The following is a 19732-nucleotide window of genomic DNA, read 5'->3' on the forward strand; positions in this document are numbered from 1 at the left end:
GTTCCAATCCTGCCATTTCGTAGAATCACAGAGTATATCGGCAGCCCCAGAATTACAGCGCCTTCTTCTTGTCACCCTTGGAGACATCGACAACCTTCAGAGCTGTATGAGACAAAATGACGTCAGTATTCGATTTGAGGTCTGGAACATTCCATGTCGTGATTCAAGGCCGATAGATGTATCGTGTCCATAGCTTTCTATCCAATCTAGCAGTTGATCAGGTGACGGGAGCAAACGCACCAGGGGGCAGGCTCTGCTTGAGCTTGTCGGCCTTGTCGGAGTCCTTCAGGACAAGAGTGTAGACGAAGCGAGAGCAGCGGACCTTGAACTTGATCTCATGGTCCTTGGGGTTGCGCTTGATGCGAGCAGCTGTAGACGAGCATCACGCGTTAGCCTCCATCCACTCCGCCATGCTTCCTTAGTATATCGGTTCCGTCGAGCTTCCTTGGGAGCTCCGCGGAGCTCCCACCTCCACCATCACTAAGCTAAGCGGCTAAAGATCGGGTAAACGTACAGGACGCATCCTTGCGGCGGCAGACCTCGATAAACTGCTTGATGTCGGAGATTTCCTGGGGCATTGTGACTGGCTATGGGGGTGAGGGGGGTGGGCTTCCGGTTGAAGAACGTCGGGACGGAAGAGGATGACAATCGCGGGTCTCGAAGCTCGACGGTAGGCGGTGGTCGGGGCCACGCCAGCTTCTGTGGGCTGTAGGGTTGCCCCCCGGAAGCCCTTAGTTCCCGTGCCACGCCCGGGCGGGGGAACCGCTGGTGTGGCGGTGCACCGATAAGGCGGCAGCCTACGAGGATCGGCATACTACGGAGTATTTGGCCACCGCAGGTATCTACATATCTACTGGGATATCTGGCAACAACCTTATGTCACTGTTACCAGACATCGTGACGCTTTTTCTGACATCGTGACTTCTACACCCTAGACGGTTGCGTGTATATACAGCAAACAGTTCCTGAAATAGAGCAGAATGCCGACGCCTTTGGATCGCGCACTGAACTCCAAGGTAGTATACCATACCCACATTGGGTGCACAGCGATCATCAGCTAACCAGCCCTAGAACCTATTCCTAGGTATTTCGATCTAATTAGCAAGTTATTGACGGGACTCCGACCTAACTCCACCAGGTTTTACTGGAATGGTCACAGCGGCCGCCGTCTGGGCCATCTGGGGTAGTGACATGTTTCCCGCTGCATCTGACCCGACTGGAGGTATGAATCGACACCCGTGATTGTAGGTATACCAAGCTGACGTTTTAAAGACCCTGAGAATTGGACTGTAGATGAAATGTTGGGATGGCTTCGTGTGGTACGTCTTCTTCCCTCGTAAACAAAACAATCAATGCCTCCGAAATGAGCAATGGATTCTAACTCGCACTCAAAGAGGGGCCTTTTGCCCAATGAACACGCAACGCGCGAGGAGTTGCTCGAGCGCATCAAAGCAAATCTGCGAGTGCCGCGAAGATCCGCAGCCTGACCACGGTAGCGAGAAAGGCAGCAATTCATTTGTTTCGGGATTTGTTCGCTTGGCGTATCAGGGATGAAATTTCCTTTCGTTGACCAGCTTTGGCCCAAATTGCGTAATCGTGTGGTTGGATAATATCGCATAATGTTCATCGTCTCCATCGAACGTCGGTGAGATGCTGGGCTTATTTCCTCGTACATAGTTTTTTGATAACCATTCAAACGACAAGTCGAAAATTTTGGGTTTGAATAAGCCATTCTCGCTTGCGCTTTCCCTTGAGCCCCTCGGTTGGATTCGGCACCAGCACAAAAGTCTCGCTGAACCCACGTTGTGGCAGATCTCTTGATGCGCCAAAGCGCACATAGCCGCTAACAATCACCAAGATGGACATGTCCTTGAGAGTCGTTTCGGTGGGAAGTTTTACGCCGGTTGATGTAGGTGTCGGATACGCCCGGTTGATGATCTGACAATCGAGCGACTGCACTTCGTAATGCGTTGGGGACATCTGATTGACAAAAATCTCTTGCACAGCGGCTCCATCGGCCACGTGGTTTCCGTTGAATAGGATCATCGAAGTAGGCTGGTTGTAGAATGAGCTTATCGTAGCACGGTTGTTTTCGAGCGCAGGGTAGAAGGACTGGACAAATTCGGTTGCGGCTGAAAGGGAACATGGGTCAGAGATTTCGAATGGAGCACTGTATGCAAGTCGTCATACCGTCTGTGGACACCTTTGTCAACGTATCTTCTGATGGAGGGGCCATCGTGTAAGTTGAGGTCGTCAAAGTTGTCGCAGGCGAATTCCAAATACGTTTTATTGATATAGTCTGAGAACGAGCGGTAGATTCAAGAGATGTATGTTGTAGGGTCCTAAATGGCCAAAAATGGGTGGTAATAATAATAAGGGAGACAATAGACCTGATGTTGGGAAGAAGCACGCGGAGAAGAGGAGCAAACATCGGACGGCAGAAAAAAGGCACGGAAGCTTGGACCACCCCGCCCGGAGATGATGATCGAGCTCCGCCGAAAACGCCGCCTTGAATAAACCACCGTTGCTCCTCTCCGCAGTCACACGCCAATGGCTATCTCGAGGGCGGGCATTCGTGCGGCTTCCTGGGCCGGCCAATTCCTGGCCTACAACCGAGCCTCTTGGAGATGTGTTCCCAGCACAACTGCGCGTCCACTGACGACGGTCCGCCCGCGTCGGTTTGCAACGGCGGCCTCCGAAAGCGCTCCTAAGAAACCCTACTATGTCACGACGCCCATTTTCTATGTTAATGCTGGTATGATATCATCTGGTGCTGGTTTATTTTTTTTCTTATCGACTACTGACGGAACTGGCTTATGTAGCACCTCATGTTGGTCACTTATATACTATGGTTCTTGCCGACGTGATCAAAAGATGGCGGACCCTCATCGGAGATGCTGACGCTCAATTGCTCACGGGAACGGATGAGCATGGTATGAAAGTATGAGATCATACGTGGTGTTGAGTATTTCGTTGTACTGATGTGGGATAGATTCAGCAGGCCGCTTTGGCCGCGGAGATGGATACGCAGGCCTTCTGCGACATGAACTACAAGACGTTCGAGGTTAGCATCAAGTACCTTCGCCATTGATGATATTCAATTTCAAAGTTGGTGCTAACCGTTGATGGTAGAATCTAGCAGATACCGCCAATATGGATTACAATTACTTCATTCGGACTACGGAACCTGCGCACAAGGAAGCTGTTCAGTACTTTTGGGTACGTGGTGTTGGAAGCCTTCGCGAGCATAGTGTGAGCCTAATATGCGCATAGGAGATGCTGAATCACCGGGGCTATATCTACACCGCGAAGCACGAGGGCTGGTACTCCGTTAGCGATGAGACATTCTACCCTCAGACACAAGTACAAAAGTCGCTGGACCCAGGGACGGGACAAACAAAAATGGTAGGCACTGCACCAATTTACCTATTGCGCTTTAAAGCTTACCCAAACAGGTCTCCATTGAGACAGGAAAGGAGGTAGAGTGGTCTTCGGAAACCAACTACCACTTCCGTTTGTCCGCTTTCCAGGAGCGTTTACTGGACCTATACAAATCCGGATTCGTTACGCCCACGATGTATACAGCCAATATAGTCAAGTCTGTCTCCTCGGGCCTTCAAGATCTATCGATCTCCAGACCGGCGGAGCGGCTCACCTGGGGCATTCCGGTTCCCGGCGATGACACACAGACCGTCTACGTTTGGCTAGATGCGCTGGTCAACTACTTGACCAAGGCAGGCTATCCGTTCGCACCCGGCCAAGGAAGCCGTCTTGGATGGCCAGCGGATGTGCACGTAGTCGGTAAGGATATTGTTCGGTAAGTATCTGCCCTCATGGTTCCTATGGGCCAGGTTTTGACGAACTGGCAACAGCTTCCACTGTGTATATTGGCCCGCATTCCTCATGGCTCTTGACCTTCCTCTTCCCCGTAATGTTCTCGTCCACGGACACTGGACTATGAACCGTGAGAAGATGTCAAAGTCGACGGGTAACGTGGTGAACCCTTTCTTTGCCATCAACCGCTTCGGAGTTGATTCGATGCGTTTTTTCCTTGTTCACCAAGGCGCTTTGGTCGGAGACGCCGACTACGACAATGCTTACATCATTCGCGACTATCAGAAGTTGCTGCAAAAGGGACTCGGAAATCTTGCGCATCGGGCGATCGGCTGTGCCAAGGGTAATCTACGGTCGTACATCGAAAATGGCACGTGCGACAGGCTTCCACCCGCGACTCCGGCCGACGAGGCGTACGAGTCCATGCTCAAAGACGTGCCCAAGAGGGTTGCGGAACAGATGGAAAGCCTGAATCCTCGTGCCGCTCTGCAAGAAATCACCTCTTTGATCGAACAGGTAAGGATTGATCCGCCCTAAGGTCGGTACAAATTCCAGAATTGTTCTAACGCGCTCTAGACCAACAAATATTTCCATCACGCGGAGCCTTGGAAGAGCCCGAACGACCGCCAGCGACCAATCTACAATGTTGCCGAATCGCTGCGGATGGCCGGCATCCTCCTGCAGCCTGTCATGCCCACCAAAGCCAACGAGCTCCTGGACATGCTCCACGTAGACAAAACGGATCCGGCCAAAAGGAGCTTTGCGGCTGCGACATACGGCTCCGATGCAGACTACGGAGTGAATGCTGAAAAGAGTATCCTGTTTCCCCCTCTTATCGTGGAAAGTTAATATGGCCGCCTTTCGATTTAATAACAGGAAAGGTTCGGATCCAATCACGATCACCAGATTGGACGTTCGGTCAGCCAGGAAATGGGCACGGTCTCCGCCAGGGGAGGGTCTGTGGAAGCGCAGCCGGTGTTTTGCCGCTGCTGGTTGGGCCTGCGACAGGGTGAAAGCCTGGTCATTCACACGTATGCAGGGGGTTTATGTTATGTCATGGTATGGTAGAAATATGGAGCAGGATTCCGCAAGTTTATCAGCGGGAAAAGGATGCCGACTGGGGCTTACATGATAGATATCGGGACGGGAAACTGAGTGTTTCCCGCGGCAAACTTGAGTGGACTATATCGGAAAGCGACCGTTGTATATCAAGAGTATGGGTTTCAGCGCTATATCATGGGGAGTATATGAGGTTTGTACCATATTCTAGGGTTTGTGTTCATAATACTTATTATCATCTTATACCTAATCTCCCCTCCTACATCTCCGATAAGATTCCTCTCTTAATAACCACCTAGATCACCATATAATTCACCTATCAGATTACATTTTATCTCAGACCAGTTCCATCATTCCTATCAATTGAATCCTCCATCCCCCAAATCACCTTCTCACTACCTCCTCTCCTCAAAGAATCCCTCCGTCTTCCCCTCTCATTGGGAGTAAACAAACCAACCATGGGCAGCATCCTCCCCTCACCACCCACCACCACCATCACACCCCAACATACAAAACCCCATGGAACCCAACCCCCCTTGTCGAATCCACGACCCTCTCCCGCGCCGCAGGATGTAGAATCTTCCTGAAACTCGAAAACATCCAACCCAGCGGCTCCTTCAAGTCCCGCGCCATGGGCAACCAAATCCTTTCACACCTCCGCAAGCCCGAGAACTTCCACAAGCCCGTCCACTTCTACGCCTCCTCTGGCGGCAACGCCGGTTTGGCCGCCGTCTGCGCAGCCCGGACCCTAGGCTACCCCTGCACCGTGGTGGTACCCGTCTCCACAAAGCCATTGATGGTGCAGAAGCTCCGGAACGCCGGTGCCGCGGACGTGATCCAGTACGGGGAGACGTTCTCTGAAGCGGGCCAGTACATGAAAGACGTTGTTATGAGCGGCGGTAGCGGTGATGGTGGTGAGGAAAGCGAAGATGTCGTGAAGATTGCTCTCCATCCGTTTGATAATGAGCCGATCTGGGCGGGGAATAGCACTATTGTTGATGAATTGGTGGAGCAGATTCCTCCTGCCGTTGGGGAAGAAGAAGAGGAAACTCATGCTGGTCGTGCGTTGCCTGTTGATGCGATTGTTTGTAGTGTTGGGGGTGGGGGGTTGTTGAATGGATTGGTTATGGGGATTGAGCGGTATCGGGATGCTGCTGATGCTGATGCGAAGCCGGTTCATATTGTTGCGGTGGAGACGAAGGGTACGGACTCGTTGGCTACGGCGTTGGAGAAGAAGGAGCTTGTCTCGTTGCCGAAGATCACGTCGCAGGCTACGTCGTTGGGGGCGATCAGGGTCTCGGAGCGGACGTTTCGGTATGCGGTTGAGCCGCCGCCTGGAGTGAAGGTGCATAGTGCGGTGTTTTCGGATGCGGAGGCCGCGAGGGGTGTGCTGAGGCTTGTGGATGATGAGAGGTTGTTGGTTGAGTTGGCTTGTGGGGTTTGTGTGGAGGCTGCGGTTGGGGGGTCGGGGGCATCGAGGTCCTCTGGGTTGGTGTCTGCAGGGCAGAAGAGGAAGAGGGGTGTTGAGGTTGAGTATGTGGGAAAAGATGAAGGGTATGGTGATGATCGGCTGTCTGCTGGGGAGAATGAGGATGATAGTCCTGCTCCTTCTGTGTCGTCGTCATCGTCGTCATCACCCGGGGGGTTGCAGTCCAAGCTTAAGCAGTTGGTGCCTGGCTTGACTGCGGATAGTCGAGTGGTGATTATTGTTTGTGGTGGCAGCAATGTCACGATTGATATGGCGGCGGAATGGAGGAAGATGCTGGCGGAGGGCTGGGCCACGTTGGAGTGATTGTTTGATATCAATGGTCTTGTTTGGGTTATGGTGCATCTCATGGTTTTGTTTTTGTTTTAGTGATTACTTGGGTCGCCCGGGATTTACTGTACAGCTTAATGACGTTAATGACACAGCGTGCTTTTAGATATGGACCTTATTAGTGATATTGACAAAATATTTCCAGAGAATCAGGAATCACTGCCAACTTATTCAGTAGACATATGTTCGTCCTATACCCCTCGCTATCGATACATGCTATTTAAAAATGATTTCATGCGGAAGCAGGAACTTCTGAGCCGGTGATCGTCCGAATCCGATAGTCCCAGTAGTTTGACCGGATGGGATCATACTTTTCCTTCAGCAGAGTAAGCATGCGGACGGCTTCCTGTGCTGATCCACTTTCTTCGGCAAATACATCAGCAAGCCACTCTATAGCATGGCTGCTCTTGACCTCAACATCCCCGTTCTTTTCAATGACGAATTTGCGTGTAAACTCCTTCCATTCCGAAAGAGGCCGACCCGCGGCGCGCAATACACCCCGCGCATACGACCACGGGCTGCGGTTTTCGGGTGCTCGGACAATTTTGGACTTAGCGTACTGCAGCTCAGCGTCGATGACATCTTCGTCGACAACGGCCAGCCGGCCCTTCTCAGAAGGATCCCCGCTGCTGTTTGCCATCCCGGCATCTGGCTCGTCGTCACGCGGTCCAAACCGGAGCATATATCGGTGGTTCCAAGCGGAGTTGTTGCGGACATCGGACGCAAGCAAGGCGTCCACGTCCTGGATTTCGCGCGGGGCATCCCAGAGCTTGAAGTGACGGACGTACCAATGGCGGTAGGTCCAGACATGGTAGTTTTTAGAGTCTTGGGCGAACATCTCCATAAGAAAGTCCGGTTCCTTGGCCGGCGGGGTTGGAAAGAACTCCCTGCGAGACATAAGGACTTGACGGTGATGCCTGATGGTGGCTGTTAGATACATTGACAGGAGACTGGTGAAGGGAGCAGTCGGCCATACCATATTTGATAATTTTTCAGGTACTTTAGGGATACGCCATTCAGCCATTCCAGCTCATCTTTGAGGTCTTTCTCCAAAGCAACCAGGATCTTAGCTCGGTAAATCCTGTGGCTCGGGTCAGTTTCTGGCTCCATTGGGATATTGACAATTAGTCTGGTTGATCCTACCATACGGTGTAGTGCGCAGGGTTCATCGAAATGATGTCTTCGGTCAACTTCAACACCCTTTCCGACATTTCGTTGGCCGCCATGACCGCTCGTAGATACGATGTGGCCTCAAGGTATTCTGAAGCATAGGCAATGGTGGCCAAGGGCTGTGCTCCAGATTCGGCGCCATCATCGAGAGGAATCGGCTGGATGGAGGCCCACTCGGGGTCTGAAGCGTATTTCCCCTCCATCTTAAAGGTGTGGAATGGATATAGTGAATAATAGCCGGTTAGGCAACTGGGCAGATCTTCGGTCGATCACGCTGTATGCACCCGGAAGGGCTCTCAGCCTTCCAGCTTGACGTAAGAGTGTGTTTGAGGGTGATTACGCCCTTGATCTAGGTTCGCCTGAATATCCTGGGCAATTCAAAGCTCGCCCGTCAACGGAGACCAGTATGTCGATGACGTCCGGTAGAAGTCGCCGGAAAAACTGAAGGCCAGGCTCATGCACCTATACTTCGTCACGCCAGAAACAGTCTTGGTCTGGAATGAGCACTCCGGTTCCTATTGGATCTCGGAGCTACTGTCAGATATGCGGAAGAGCTGCACGATCAAGCCTCAGTTGAGGATGTTGACGGTTTGATATGGGCCAAAGAACGCATCCGTGGTGGGGTATGCCTGCCTGAGGCAGACACCGAACAATATCAAGGCGGCCAGATATTCTTGGGATTGTTCTGGCCCTTCTGCCGATTGTTTCCTTCCTCCTTCTCTATTCCAGCCCCCAACTGAAGGTCGGTAGACCCGAGGTTCCTGTCTTCATCCGATCGACTGGTTGTCACCAGTGAGCTAAAAGCAACCAATCCGGAGCATCTGGGAAACCTCCAGGCCACCAGCATGGATCCACGATTCTCGATGGCAGCGTGCATTTCCCGAAGAGGATAAAAAGTCCCAGGCGGTCATTATTGGCTCGCGATAATGCCTGGCCAAGTTCTCCCCGCATTCTCCCACTTCACATCGCCGTCGCCTCCTCATCCTCCACCATGTTGTTCCGTTCGCTTTCCTTATCCTCAATCTACCATGAGCCCACCGCGGACCGATAATGCGTCGTGTCAAAAAGTCCCGTAATGGCTGCGCCCGTTGCAAGAGCAAACGCGTGAGTTTAGTACCATTCTAGCCGTGACTCATCCTGCCTTTTTGGAACGAACAGTAAATTAATCCGCCGCTTATTAACAGGTAAAATGCGGGGAAGAAAGACCTCACTGTAGTCGATGCACCCGCCTGGGCGTCAATTGCCCCGGATACGTTCAGTCTCTCCGCTGGGTTACCAAGTACCCACCGCTGGTTCATGGGGAGCCTAACCAGGATACCGCTGAGGCTGAAGATATTCCCGATGAATCTCGCTCCACCCCCTATCAACATTCCGATCTAAAGAATCTAGCTACCAGCCCTCTTAATCCTGACTTTGTGGACCCACTGGTAGTACAAACTTTGACTGTGGACGGTGACAGCCTGAACCTCACCGCTTCAGACGATCCGGCCAACCCTAGGAATCTGGACGAACCGAATGGTATATGTGACAGCTTATGGGATCTACAGCAAAATGGTTCACTACCGGAACTCGCAGATCTCCAGTCTCCGGTACCAACATCAGTATCATCATCTGGCCAACCCAACCCGGCTTTGAACTATGAGTCCTCGGGGAGTCATGTGGAGGACCCTTTTGGGCTGTTCTCCTTAGCCGCGCCGGCACTACAGGATGAACCTCACATCTTTTCCGGATTCTCACCATCGGCCATTGTACGCCAGTATCCCCCACCTGGCTCAAGGCCACCGCAGCGGGACTTCGCAGCAATCCCACAGCCCCTTAACAACCCTTCCTGGACTCTCATTGAGTACTACTTCAAGGAGGTAGCTGCCTTGTTTTCAAGCTACGATAGCCAGATGAACCCGTTTCGATCAACGGTTTCCCGGCTATGGGGCTCGTCGTTGGCCATGTGTCGGACCATGCAGAGCATGGCGGCCGCAACGCTCGTACAAGACTTTCCCCAGTTTGGGCCGCTAGGTCGGAAAATGCGCGACGAAGCAGTGGACATCATTACGAAAGAATCTACCCTGGACGATAAGTCCCTTTTAGCTTTGCTCATGCTTGGCCAGACTGCCAGCTGGCACGACCCCAAGGATCTCGGCATTTCCTTCTTCAATCTGCTGCGAAACCACCTTGACACCAAGCAAGCAGGACCGCCAATACCAGGCCGTAGCAACAATCATCAGTTCTTCGAAGAAGCTTTGGTCTACTGGGAAATGCTTCTATCATTCGTGGCCGATGATTCGGCGGTATTATCTGGGTCCGCGGCTGTAGCAGCCGACGAATCACTTGTTCTGCAACGCGTTCCTCATCCATGGACAGGCATAGCGCGCGACACCCAGTATACCGTCCAAGAAGTAGGAAGGCTCATACGTCGTGAGCGGAGGCGAATCCGCTCTCGATCCTTTACTTCAAACGCAGACATCGCGCGAGCCCAGCAAGCCATGGAGAAGGCACGCGAACTGGAGGAGCGACTTCTAGGTCTCGCTCACCCAGCTGAGGCCGAAATTGTCAGCCCAGGCGATGATGAAACACCTGTCTGGCATCTCCTCACAATGGCCGAAGTGTACCGCTGCACGGGTCTTATGCAGTTATACCGGGTCTTTCCCGATCTTCTTCGCCGTCGACTACCCCCACAACGTCCTCCCAACCCTCACGATCCAGCAACGACCATCCGTGACCCCTTCCTCTCTCCTCCGATGGGTGGTACGCCCTGGTTCTGCGAAGCCTCTTATGCGCCTTCAAATTCAGAACCCACTGAGACGGCCGATCCAACGACAGCACACCCAGAATCCTACTATGACAGTTGGCTGACTGAGTTTACGCTCACCACTCTCTCCCGTCTCAAAACTATACCCCTGGAGTCCCGTACCCGGTGTCTTCAGCCCTTCCTTCTTGTTGCCTCGAGCAGCGAGCTCCGCCTCCCTCGTCTTCCTCCACTCGACACCAACCTAGATAGCAATGGACCAAGTATTTCTTCCCATGCCGTTGACGTCTCTCGAACTCGCCGGTTCATACTTGGCCGGCTCACCTCATACCTGCACGTGTTACCCCCTAAGCCCATCGGCGTTTGCCTCCAACTGGTGCGGGAGGTCTGGCGACGCATGGACGCCGGAGAGCCGGAGATCTACTGGATGGACATAATGATAGAAAAGGGGTGGGAAACAACGATGGGATAACGACGTCATCTTTGCCTGCTCAAATCAGGTGTTGTAACGAATATGAACATGACCGTTTCGTTGCCTTTGGAGCTGTATGTATACTACTTTGTTCCGGGTAAAAATTGCGCAGCGATATTAGCATTGGTACTTAATTTAGTATTTGGAAATACTCACATATACAAGATACATAGATTGTACAAACTTTACATTCAGCCATACAGACATTGGTAGAATACTTTTCGAGCATGTCCACATCACTTGCATCACATTACCCACATGACTTAGCTACATCCATAAAGAATGCAAACAAAAACCACTAATGACCGTTTTATCCCTTGTAAAGCATATGGAGAAAAGAATGTGCAAAGCCCCGGAAAGGCGAGGGAGATCTAATAAAATATATAAGGAGTGGGGGCAGTGCAAAGAGGGAATATATTGCGTAATTGAAAGTAAAAGGCGTGTTAAAGTGTAGAAGAATTATTATACACAGAAGGGAAAGTGAAGGGGGCCGTGAGAACAAGTCATAGGATGAAGGGAATTGAAAGCCAATTAAATACGTAATAAGATGCAGTCATGCAATGCCCTAACACCAAGCTCGGACGGAAGGGGAAATGATCATAAGAGGTTCAGGAGAGGTAAATGAGTGGTGGTGGAGAGAAACCCCCATGTGGTAGGGGTGGGAGTTGAGTTCAAACGGCTCGTTTCCAGAACTTCCAGCCTTCCCGTCTTTCTTGCGCGCCGACGCCAACGAGACGCTCGATGCCTTCGGGGCCGTCGGCGTTCTCGAACTTTTGTTGGTCGATCTCCTCGCCGCCCTCTTCGTCAGAGCCATTACGTAGCACCGCTGGCCAGAGAATTCCAACACCGTCTCCACCCAAGGTTGTCTCATATTTCTGGAAGTTCTCCTCGGCGAGCTGGCCTTCGAGTTTGCGGAGTGCCTCCTCGCTGGCATCCGGGCGCAGAAGGGTGATCGCACAACCACCGCCGCCCGCACCAGTAAGCTTTGTCCAACCGATATCCGCAAAGTCGACCAATTCCCGAATTCGCTCCAGTCGCGGATGGGACACCCCCAGGGACACGAGGAACCCGTGGTTTACACGAACCAGCGTTCCGATCTGTTCGAGGGTTTCATTATCGATGCTCTTCCCATCAGTCCCTTGAATCGCCTCCTGCGCGGACAGGGTGACCTTGTCAATCGCATCGAGGATAGTTCCGGTAACGAGAGGGTGCTCCTTTTTGAGCTTCCCTACTTTGGCAACTTCAACCGCAGTCGAGCGGCTCTGTCGTGTGTCGACCAGCAGGAGGGGCAACTCAGGAAAGTTCGGCAGCGGCACGACCTTCGGGGGTTTCGAGTAGTCCTCCCTTCTGAAAATCACAGCCTTGCCGCCCGTAGAGACCGTATTGTCCACACCACTGGGGTTCCCATGTATACACAATTCTCCGACAAAGGCCCATCTGTTGATTCGCTCTATCTGCAGCTCCGCCTCATCGGGCGGTTGGTCGTCATGAGGACCTGCTAGAGTGCGGATCTGTAGAAGCAATGCAGCACTGAAGCAGGTACAGACACTGGCACTGCTTCCAAGACCTGCGGCCATGGGAATGGTAGAGCGCAATGTGTATATGGCTCCAGGATTCTGAGGGGAACCCAGGGAGCAGAATAGGTATAAGAATGCCAACGCTGACCCTTTGTGTTTTTTCCGCAACTCTTCCGGTGCATTGGGCGAAACATCTTCCACACATGGTCGTAGTGAGTTGTATAGTTCTTCATCGAGGGTTGTCACCAAGTCGTAATAGTATTTCTTCTTGGACGACTGCTTGAAGAGGTCCCAAGGCAGATCATCAATGTTCCATGTGTGGTTGAAATCCATGTCCCTGAGATTCAAGGTGATGATGCGCTGTGATTTGGACAAGGTGGTAACGAGGAAGTAGGAGCGGAGAGAGATGGCGGCGGCCATGGCAGCCTTGCCGTGCACGACGGCATGTTCGCCGAAGACGATGACCTTGCCCGGCGCAGACACCATGAAAGGGGGCGCCATGGGCGACGAAGCCTTCCGAGCCATGGCTTTCTTCACGGAGTCGACACCGTTGGTGGGAGACGAGGCAGAGGGGCTGGAGGTATTGGTGATAACAGTCGTCGCCGACGTGTTCGAGGCGGCATCGGAGATATCAGGACTATCATCGCTAACTGTCACTGTTTTGGGACGAGCTAAGGGGACTTGATCGGGAATGAGGTGAGACATGTTGCGGCGCTGGCCTGCTTTCGAGGCTCTAATGCTGCCGTTTTTGCGACGTGCGCGGCCGTTGTGCATCACTGAGACGATGAGCAGGGGTGCGCAGTAACTTAGGGGGTCGATTGGCGGCTGAAAGTCGGGGGTTAGGCGTGCGAGAATTGGACGGTGAGCATGGCGAGAAGAGAAAACAGGGTCGCGGGAGAAAGGATTCAAAGAGAAGAAAAGGCCGCAGAAGGCGCCCAAGCCAGCATAAGTGGACAGGCAATGGGGGGAGCAATAAGATTGAGAACACGAATCGCCGGCGTTGTCGACGGAGCGATCCAAGGATGCCGGAAGGGGAAACCGGGGTCGCAGCCAATCACGGAGCCACAATTGTGCATTAGTCACCGTTGGGTCGCGGGCCATCTGACAATCTTCCTGCTGGGCGTCCTTTGCGCTGCAGCTGCCCATGCATCATGGTCTAGATTCTACACGGTAGCCCTGAGTCTGATTGCCCCCGTTGCTCCCCATTGGCACCAGTTGCAGGCATCAGCTTCCCCTGCCAGCGCCCGGACAAAGCAACCAGCCTTCCCGGCGCCGTGGGTGGAACGGCGCCAATCAGACTGCGATCGGCTGGAGGTGCCTAGACCGATTGATTGAAGCATGGGAGCCCACTCCTTGCTACCTTACCTTACTATGAACGATGAAGGTCAGGTATGTAGGTAGGTAGGTAGGGAGTGGTTCTGGTTGGTTTGGAGGCCTACGCACCCGCTTTGGGTTCGGTTGGAACACGGACTCATTCAGCCGCAGATATACATACCCCACCAAACCCATGGAGAATTGGAGATGGATCTCTGGCCGGGTAATCCCAGCAAGGAAACTGGAGCTGAACGGACACGGCATCCGGAGTATATCTGTTCGAGATCGCAGCTCGTCCGAACCAACTCCCAGGCAAACACGTCAGTGACATTCCACTGCATCAGGTCGGTGTCAAAGCTCATTGGTATGCGCGGTCTCTAGATACCCCTAGACTTGAAAAAAAGCCAACCTACGTGATTTGACTGCCCCCTAAGATGCGCCGAGCTGAGCGAAAATTGTCTGTTCTACGTCCTCTTCGGTCCTTGCTTTACCCGATCATTCTGTAGGTGACGTTTTCTTCTTACAATGGACCTAGCACTACACCCAGGAGCACGCAAGATGGTATAAAGAGTAAGGGCATTTATACTGTTTTTAAATAATGACAAGTGTAGGCCAGGATAGGAAGGGACAGAGGCATGCAATGAATGAATGCCGCTTGGATAGCTCTACACGCCGATAGGCTGTGTGAAATCTGCAACTGCAATCCAATACATGCCATTGTCCATGGCACATGCCTGGCTCGCACACTTTCAAACCAGTTTCAGGTTGACTTCTGTATCTGTACAGTTTCAGCTTCATCTATATGAACCACCAACTTGCTCCGATCGTCAGTAATGGTCACCAAAGAGTTGGCCGAGATGGTGTAGCTCGCAGATCCTCTCATGTTCAATACTGTGTTCAGACCCTCCGGCTCCCACAGATGGCAGTGCTATAGACAGCATTAGTCTGCATAATCACGATTCTTAGGGCTATAGATAAAGAAACTTATATTTCAATCGTGAGCGCCGCAACGCAAAAGTTCCAGAAACGAGTTTTACTACAACTAGCAACAATCGTAAAGACAGTTGATATTATGGGAGGGGTTAAGTTCATCAACATCCCAGGCGCTTACTGCTAACGAACTATAGGTTTCGTCATCAACACTAGTCCTCAGCCGGACATATCAGCGTCTAGATTATGCAGGCGATTAGGCTGACTAGAAAGCGGTACTATAAGATGGGTGTCAGACACCTTTTCTCTCCTCTAAAATGTGATTTCCCTTCAATTCAAGGTCGCCCTCTCATCGCTCACCATCCGCAAAGAATGGGCATAAAAAGCTTTCTAAGCCTGACTCGACTCTTGAACGCGACCAGCCCTATCACAGAAATTAGCCAACCCAAACCTAGGTCAGAATGTCCTCTCGTTGATGAATACACCATTGGTTGTATCTGCGCCCTGCAAGAAGAATACGACGCTGCTTTCCGGATGCTGGACGAGGAATTCGAAAATCCAGGTACCAGCCAGCTGCGTGATCCCAACACCTATGGTTTCGGTCGCATTGGTGAACATCTTGTAGCTGTGGCGTGCTTGTTCCCCTCTGGTCATTACGGGACCTACGTGTATGCCCAGGCTGCTCGAGACATGGATCGCACGTTTCCCAATCTTCGGTTTATCTTGTCCGTCGGTATCGGTGGTGGAGCTCCAACTTCTGCGAGAGACATTCGGCTAGGAGACGTGGTGGTCAGCGTGCCCAACAATGGACACTGTGGCCTGGTGTCTTACGGAATATTTTCTTCGGAGAAAGATCCGTCAACTCAGCTTGAGACGGATGAAGGCCAGTATGCTCACCCGCAAGAGCTCCTCGCAACAATTCCGGAACTACAGCGCCTTCAGGACGACCCGTTGGAGCCAGATACCATAGCAGAGCATATACGACGGATGAACAATATGCCTGGATTCCAGCGACCTAATACAGACCGGTTGTACCGTGTCGATTACGGACACCGTGGTGGAAGAAGCTGCGAATTTTGCAGCGATGACGGGCTGGTGAAACGCAGTAAGCGCTTAGGTTCACGTGAGATTTTTATCCATTACGGAACAATAGCCTCGGGAAATACTGTTGTCAAAGACCCATTCCTGAGGGACAAGTGGGCAAATACCTCTAAGTTGAACGTTCTGTGCTTTGAGATGGAAGCCTCGGGGATGATGCCGACCTTTCCTAGTCTCGCAATCCGTGGTATTTGCGACTACTCAGATGATCATAAGAACGACGACTGGCACAACTATGCTGCATTAACGGCTGCGGCATATACAAGGGCATTGCTTCTCCTTTTGAAGCCCAAGGTGATTGGTGCTGTGCCATCACGGGTGAAACATGAACCTAGACAGTTCCTTGGACTCCTCGATTCTCTCAATTCTTGCTTGAGAATTATGATGCGACACGCTCGAAAACTCAAAGGATCTGTTTTCTTTCATCCATTCGTTTCCTTCCCTATTAGATACCTTTTTCCTTCATGGTTTGCATGATATGTGTGCAGCTGGTGATGCTTAACATTGCAGAGACTTATCCTAGATCTGCACGACTACATGCATGACGTGTGAGGTGAATTAGGTAGGAGTTTTGGGTATCAGCTTACACCATGCTTGAATCATCTGAATAAAGTTCGTCGTTCCTTGCTCTCAACCATGACTTTCCCTTGCTCCTTAAACAGGTACAGGCAACTGGCCAGACAGACTGCGGATTGCCAGCCAGAAACCCGCACATGGCCGCCGGCAACAAGTCCGTCGACCATACTTCGGCTAGATCTGTCACATGGTACAGTGACATCAAGGGCTCTCATTGGCTAGGGCTGTGAGCTTGTATATGGTGCTAAGGTTGTGGATCATAAACACCGATCTCAAGCTGTCCGGGAATTGAAGCCGACGGGACTGTCCTGCCAAGTTCCAGTGAGGCTGGGAAACAGCAACAAGATTCTAACAAATACCGCCGGTCGAAGCCAGTCCCTGGCAGGGCGTTATCAAACCGGCCGATCGAGCACATTGAACCAGTGTTTACTCCGTAGTGCACCGTGCCAAACTGCGCGATTTAATTAAACCTTGCACTGCCGCGCAGGACTTGATTGAGAAATGCAGTTCAGTATCAGAGAGCTTTTCGATAGAAGTTTGCTTGTATAAATTTGCATTCAACACCACACAATCCTGTATAGACATTGTCGAGTAATGGACGATAAAGACCAAAATGACCAGAGTATTGAACGCTGTTACATTATTCGGTGCAGGCACACAAGGTTCGCGCCTTGCCTACATGGTACGTTTAGTCCTTCTGCTATCAAAGGACCGCATTATCCTAAGGAGTAACCTGTATAGTGGTCGCGCCTAGGAAGACCAGTCTACCTTGTCGATAGAACCCCAGCCCAGCTTAATCTGGCACTGGCTACGGTAGAGAGACTGCGAGCCAGCAACCCACCTAGCGAACCAGGACAAGTGATCAGTCTCACTACAGATGAGCTGGACAAAGCACTCCATAACTCCTGGCTGGCCATCGAGGTAGGAATACTCACAAGCTACTGAGTGCCCTAGCTGACTCTTGTTAGTGTGTCCCAGAGGACTTAGATTGCAAGCGGCCCGTGATGGAGGAGCTCGACAGGAGATCTGATCCAGAGACAATTATTGCGTCGAATTCGAGCAGTTACTTCATCTCGGAGATCTGCAAAGGACTGAGTCTGAGGACGAACGACCGATTCGTCAATCTACATTCCTGTTAGTCTCTGATCTGTCCGTACGTATTTCGAGTCATAAAGCTAACAACATACTAGTCTGGCCCCCCGAGACACAAGGTACGTAGGAAAAATCATATCCCCGTCCGCATTATAAACCACTAACGTATATCTCTCAAGCGATTGAAATCATGGGGTCTAGCCAAACCCGAGCCGATATTATCCCTCTTCTCATGAAAGAAACCCAAGACCATGGGTTCCAGCCCTTCCATGTCCGTAAATCTTCTACCGGTTACACCTTCAATCGGTATCTTGCGAACCATGTCGTCTGGGACAGTGCCATTCACACCAATCATGTATAGCATCTGGACTGCCATCAAACAGGAGACCCTTCTACTCTTGGAAGAGGGTATCGCCACGCCTGAGGTGGACAATATCTACAAGGCTGTTCTATAAACACCCCGAGGGCCCTGCGAACAGATGGATATTGCCGGATTGGACGTGATCCTAGATCCTAGCCATCGAGGAGCATTACGCGAAGGATTGGATTGGAATCCCCAACGAGCCCCGCAAAGTCCTGCGAGAGATGATTGAAAGGGGAGACTTGGGTGTCAAGTCCGGGAACGGTTTCTTCCACTACACCTGAACCCCATCACCAACCAGCACTAGCATAGTGTATTTACAAGTATTAATGAATTCGCGCATTTTCCACCACCACAAACCTCTTCTCCTCCTCCTCTACCACCCCCCCCCACAAAAAAAATCGAAGAAAAAAAGAATAATAAACCACTACTCAAAAACATCACTCTCCTCCATCAACCCCCTCGCAACCTCCAAATCATGCCCAAACACCAACCTCGCCCCAAACAACCTCTGCAATCTCCTCACCAGCCCCAAACTCCTATACCAAGCATTATGATCCCTCGCCAACCCACCATGCGGATGTCCCAACTCGTAATTCTCCTTGACATGAAACTGATCCGTCGTCCAAATAAACGTCCCATCGCGTTCCAGATTCACCTGCATCACACACAACCCTGGCGTATGACCCGGACAATGATGTAACGTAATCCCCTGATACAAATCCAACCGTTCCTCAGGAAACGTCACCCACTTCAACCGTTCCAAAAGCATGTAATGTCCCAAGTATACGCCTAGATCCGCCCCCGTTGCTACGGCCCAGCACGCGTGCTTGAATTCCTCTTCGTGGACGTAGATAGGCACGTCGGTGTCGACGAAGTGCTCTAGTCCGCCGGCGTGGTCGAGATGTAAATGTCCCAGGATGATGGCTTTGACGTCTTTGATGGAGTGGCCGGTGGCGCTGATGGCAGCGGGAAGTTTGTGTTTCTCAGTGTAGACGGTTCGGGGGAAGATGTCGGTTATGGGGGCGCCCCATTTCTGTATGGGGTTGGGGTGGGGGTGAGTTGGTTGTCTGGGGGAGGGATTGGTGGGGGGGAGGGGACGTACGACGTCAAGGTCCTCTGCACAGCCGGTTTCGAAGAGAATGAGACCGACTCCGGGGTAGTCGATTAGAGCGGATAGGAGGATCAAGTCTCGACGACGGTTCACGGGGTTGGGGTTGCTGAGGGTGCTGACGTTGGCGCCGCGGAGGATCCTGTGTTTGCTTAGCGGGGGAATTGTTTATGTGGTGATAGGGAGGGGATTTGGCTGACCAGGATTCGTCAATTTGGAGGGTTCCCAGGTCGAGGATGTACATCTTTGTCCCTGGGGGACATTTGAAGGCTGGGATGCCGGCGGAGACGAGCATGGAGGCTGGGTCGGTGGAGGTGGCCATTGTTAGTACGTTGGGAAGCAGGCTCAGAGTACAGATTTGAGGAGTATTGGAGGGAAGAGGGGAGAGGGGGCTTCCTTCTGGTAGCACGCATTCTTTTATATAGGTTACATTGGTAGAAGCTAGGTGTATGATTGGTGCGGACTTGGTCCCAATCCTGGTATTGGTGCAGTAGTCTAGGGCTTTAGATCTTAAGCTGCATGACCCCGCACTTGATCAGAGATCCTGCAGAGACCGAGGTCTATTCTCGGAGAAATGCTTACAAGGGGTCTAGCGGCCACTGGAATTGGCGGTGACTCGTTGGGTGGGTTTGGAGATTA

General features: G+C 51.9%; 11 protein-coding genes across 11 annotated transcripts; 6 read left to right on the forward strand and 5 right to left on the reverse strand.

Annotated features, from left to right (window-relative positions):
- Positions 1-52: 52 nt before the first annotated feature.
- BO94DRAFT_459385 (60S ribosomal protein eL38) lies at positions 53-578 on the reverse strand (the record flags this gene model as incomplete). Its single annotated transcript, XM_025607839.1, has 3 exons — positions 53-102; positions 241-369; positions 515-578. 3 exons carry the CDS (start codon positions 576-578, stop codon positions 53-55), a joined length of 243 nt encoding a protein of 80 aa, XP_025470376.1.
- Positions 579-934: 356 nt separating this feature from the next.
- Positions 935-1722, forward strand: BO94DRAFT_621989 (uncharacterized protein). Its single transcript, XM_025617037.1, has 5 exons — positions 935-1016; positions 1072-1084; positions 1139-1222; positions 1273-1319; positions 1395-1722. Exons 1-5 carry the CDS (start codon positions 981-983, stop codon positions 1485-1487), a joined length of 273 nt encoding a protein of 90 aa, XP_025470377.1. The 5' UTR covers positions 935-980; the 3' UTR covers positions 1488-1722.
- Positions 1693-2236, reverse strand: BO94DRAFT_459942 (putative nuclear transport factor 2 domain protein; the record flags this gene model as incomplete). Its single annotated transcript, XM_025607866.1, has 2 exons — positions 1693-2132; positions 2191-2236. The coding sequence occupies 2 exons, from the start codon at positions 2234-2236 to the stop codon at positions 1693-1695; spliced, it is 486 nt and encodes a 161-aa protein (XP_025470378.1).
- A 299-nt stretch (positions 2237-2535) lies between these two features.
- Positions 2536-5086, forward strand: BO94DRAFT_563988 (methionine--tRNA ligase MSM1). The gene is made up of 8 exons (XM_025614389.1): positions 2536-2755; positions 2823-2941; positions 2993-3064; positions 3133-3219; positions 3274-3405; positions 3456-3817; positions 3873-4350; positions 4411-5086. The coding sequence occupies exons 1-8, from the start codon at positions 2551-2553 to the stop codon at positions 4681-4683; spliced, it is 1728 nt and encodes a 575-aa protein (XP_025470379.1). The 5' UTR covers positions 2536-2550; the 3' UTR covers positions 4684-5086.
- A 309-nt stretch (positions 5087-5395) lies between these two features.
- On the forward strand, positions 5396-6685 carry BO94DRAFT_459374 (putative L-serine dehydratase; the record flags this gene model as incomplete). The annotated part of the gene is made up of 1 exon (XM_025607837.1): positions 5396-6685. A coding segment is annotated over one exon (1290 nt), but the record flags the coding sequence as incomplete, so codon positions are not given.
- A 126-nt stretch (positions 6686-6811) lies between these two features.
- Positions 6812-8452, reverse strand: ramB (bifunctional protein farnesyltransferase/protein geranylgeranyltransferase). Its single transcript, XM_025609022.1, has 3 exons — positions 7853-8452; positions 7686-7790; positions 6812-7626 (listed from the first exon to the last, which is right to left on the reverse strand). Exons 1-3 carry the CDS (start codon positions 8080-8082, stop codon positions 6942-6944), a joined length of 1020 nt encoding a protein of 339 aa, XP_025470381.1. The 5' UTR covers positions 8083-8452; the 3' UTR covers positions 6812-6941.
- Positions 8453-8615: 163 nt separating this feature from the next.
- Positions 8616-11226, forward strand: BO94DRAFT_511339 (uncharacterized protein). Its single transcript, XM_025609762.1, has 2 exons — positions 8616-8983; positions 9064-11226. The coding sequence occupies exons 1-2, from the start codon at positions 8930-8932 to the stop codon at positions 11092-11094; spliced, it is 2085 nt and encodes a 694-aa protein (XP_025470382.1). The 5' UTR covers positions 8616-8929; the 3' UTR covers positions 11095-11226.
- A 539-nt stretch (positions 11227-11765) lies between these two features.
- erg12 (mevalonate kinase) lies at positions 11766-13385 on the reverse strand (the record flags this gene model as incomplete). Its single annotated transcript, XM_025607845.1, has 1 exon — positions 11766-13385. The coding sequence occupies one exon, from the start codon at positions 13383-13385 to the stop codon at positions 11766-11768; it is 1620 nt and encodes a 539-aa protein (XP_025470383.1).
- Positions 13386-14782: 1397 nt separating this feature from the next.
- BO94DRAFT_563992 (purine and uridine phosphorylase) lies at positions 14783-17004 on the forward strand (the record flags this gene model as incomplete). The annotated part of the gene is made up of 3 exons (XM_025614390.1): positions 14783-14787; positions 15311-16271; positions 16464-17004. 3 exons carry the CDS (start codon positions 14783-14785, stop codon positions 16503-16505), a joined length of 1008 nt encoding a protein of 335 aa, XP_025470384.1. The 3' UTR covers positions 16506-17004.
- A 138-nt stretch (positions 17005-17142) lies between these two features.
- On the forward strand, positions 17143-18266 carry BO94DRAFT_614984 (3-hydroxyacyl-CoA dehydrogenase family protein; the record flags this gene model as incomplete). The annotated part of the gene is made up of 8 exons (XM_025616750.1): positions 17143-17211; positions 17271-17450; positions 17498-17663; positions 17720-17740; positions 17801-17976; positions 18005-18067; positions 18101-18121; positions 18147-18266. The coding sequence occupies 8 exons, from the start codon at positions 17143-17145 to the stop codon at positions 18264-18266; spliced, it is 816 nt and encodes a 271-aa protein (XP_025470385.1).
- Positions 18132-19451, reverse strand: BO94DRAFT_511349 (N-acyl homoserine lactonase family protein). The gene is made up of 3 exons (XM_025609763.1): positions 19294-19451; positions 19088-19235; positions 18132-19018 (listed from the first exon to the last, which is right to left on the reverse strand). Exons 1-3 carry the CDS (start codon positions 19413-19415, stop codon positions 18410-18412), a joined length of 879 nt encoding a protein of 292 aa, XP_025470386.1. The 5' UTR covers positions 19416-19451; the 3' UTR covers positions 18132-18409.
- Between the last annotated feature and the right edge of the window lie 281 nt (positions 19452-19732).

Source organism: Aspergillus sclerotioniger (assembly GCF_003184525.1).
Source record: "Aspergillus sclerotioniger CBS 115572 chromosome Unknown BO94scaffold_6, whole genome shotgun sequence".
NCBI classification, from domain to species: Eukaryota; Fungi; Ascomycota; class Eurotiomycetes; order Eurotiales; family Aspergillaceae; genus Aspergillus; species Aspergillus sclerotioniger.

Bases quoted from the DNA above. Each gene is read 5' to 3' on its own strand.
- BO94DRAFT_563988 (XM_025614389.1), top strand. From the start codon at position 2,551: ATGGCTATCTCGAGGGCGGGCATTCGTGCGGCTTCCTGGGCCGGCCAA. The intron at 3,220-3,273 runs GTACGTGGTGTT...ATATGCGCATAG, and splicing joins AAGCTGTTCAGTACTTTTGG to GAGATGCTGAATCACCGGGG. The intron at 3,406-3,455 runs GTAGGCACTGCA...TTACCCAAACAG, and splicing joins GGACGGGACAAACAAAAATG to GTCTCCATTGAGACAGGAAA.
- BO94DRAFT_621989 (XM_025617037.1), top strand. From the start codon at position 981: ATGCCGACGCCTTTGGATCGCGCACTGAACTCCAAG. The intron at 1,223-1,272 runs GTATGAATCGAC...GACGTTTTAAAG, and splicing joins TGCATCTGACCCGACTGGAG to ACCCTGAGAATTGGACTGTA. The intron at 1,320-1,394 runs GTACGTCTTCTT...TCGCACTCAAAG, and splicing joins TGTTGGGATGGCTTCGTGTG to AGGGGCCTTTTGCCCAATGA.
- ramB (XM_025609022.1), bottom strand. From the start codon at position 8,082: ATGGAGGGGAAATACGCTTCAGACCCCGAGTGGGCCTCCATCCAGCCG. The intron at 7,791-7,852 runs GTAGGATCAACC...CCCGAGCCACAG, and splicing joins CCTGCGCACTACACCGTATG to GATTTACCGAGCTAAGATCC. The intron at 7,627-7,685 runs GTATGGCCGACT...AGCCACCATCAG, and splicing joins CTGAAAAATTATCAAATATG to GCATCACCGTCAAGTCCTTA.
- BO94DRAFT_511339 (XM_025609762.1), top strand. From the start codon at position 8,930: ATGCGTCGTGTCAAAAAGTCCCGTAATGGCTGCGCCCGTTGCAAGAGC. The intron at 8,984-9,063 runs GTGAGTTTAGTA...GCTTATTAACAG, and splicing joins CCCGTTGCAAGAGCAAACGC to GTAAAATGCGGGGAAGAAAG.
- BO94DRAFT_511349 (XM_025609763.1), bottom strand. From the start codon at position 19,415: ATGGCCACCTCCACCGACCCAGCCTCCATGCTCGTCTCCGCCGGCATC. The intron at 19,236-19,293 runs GTCAGCCAAATC...AAGCAAACACAG, and splicing joins CTCCAAATTGACGAATCCTG to GATCCTCCGCGGCGCCAACG. The intron at 19,019-19,087 runs GTACGTCCCCTC...AACCCCATACAG, and splicing joins GTGCAGAGGACCTTGACGTC to AAATGGGGCGCCCCCATAAC.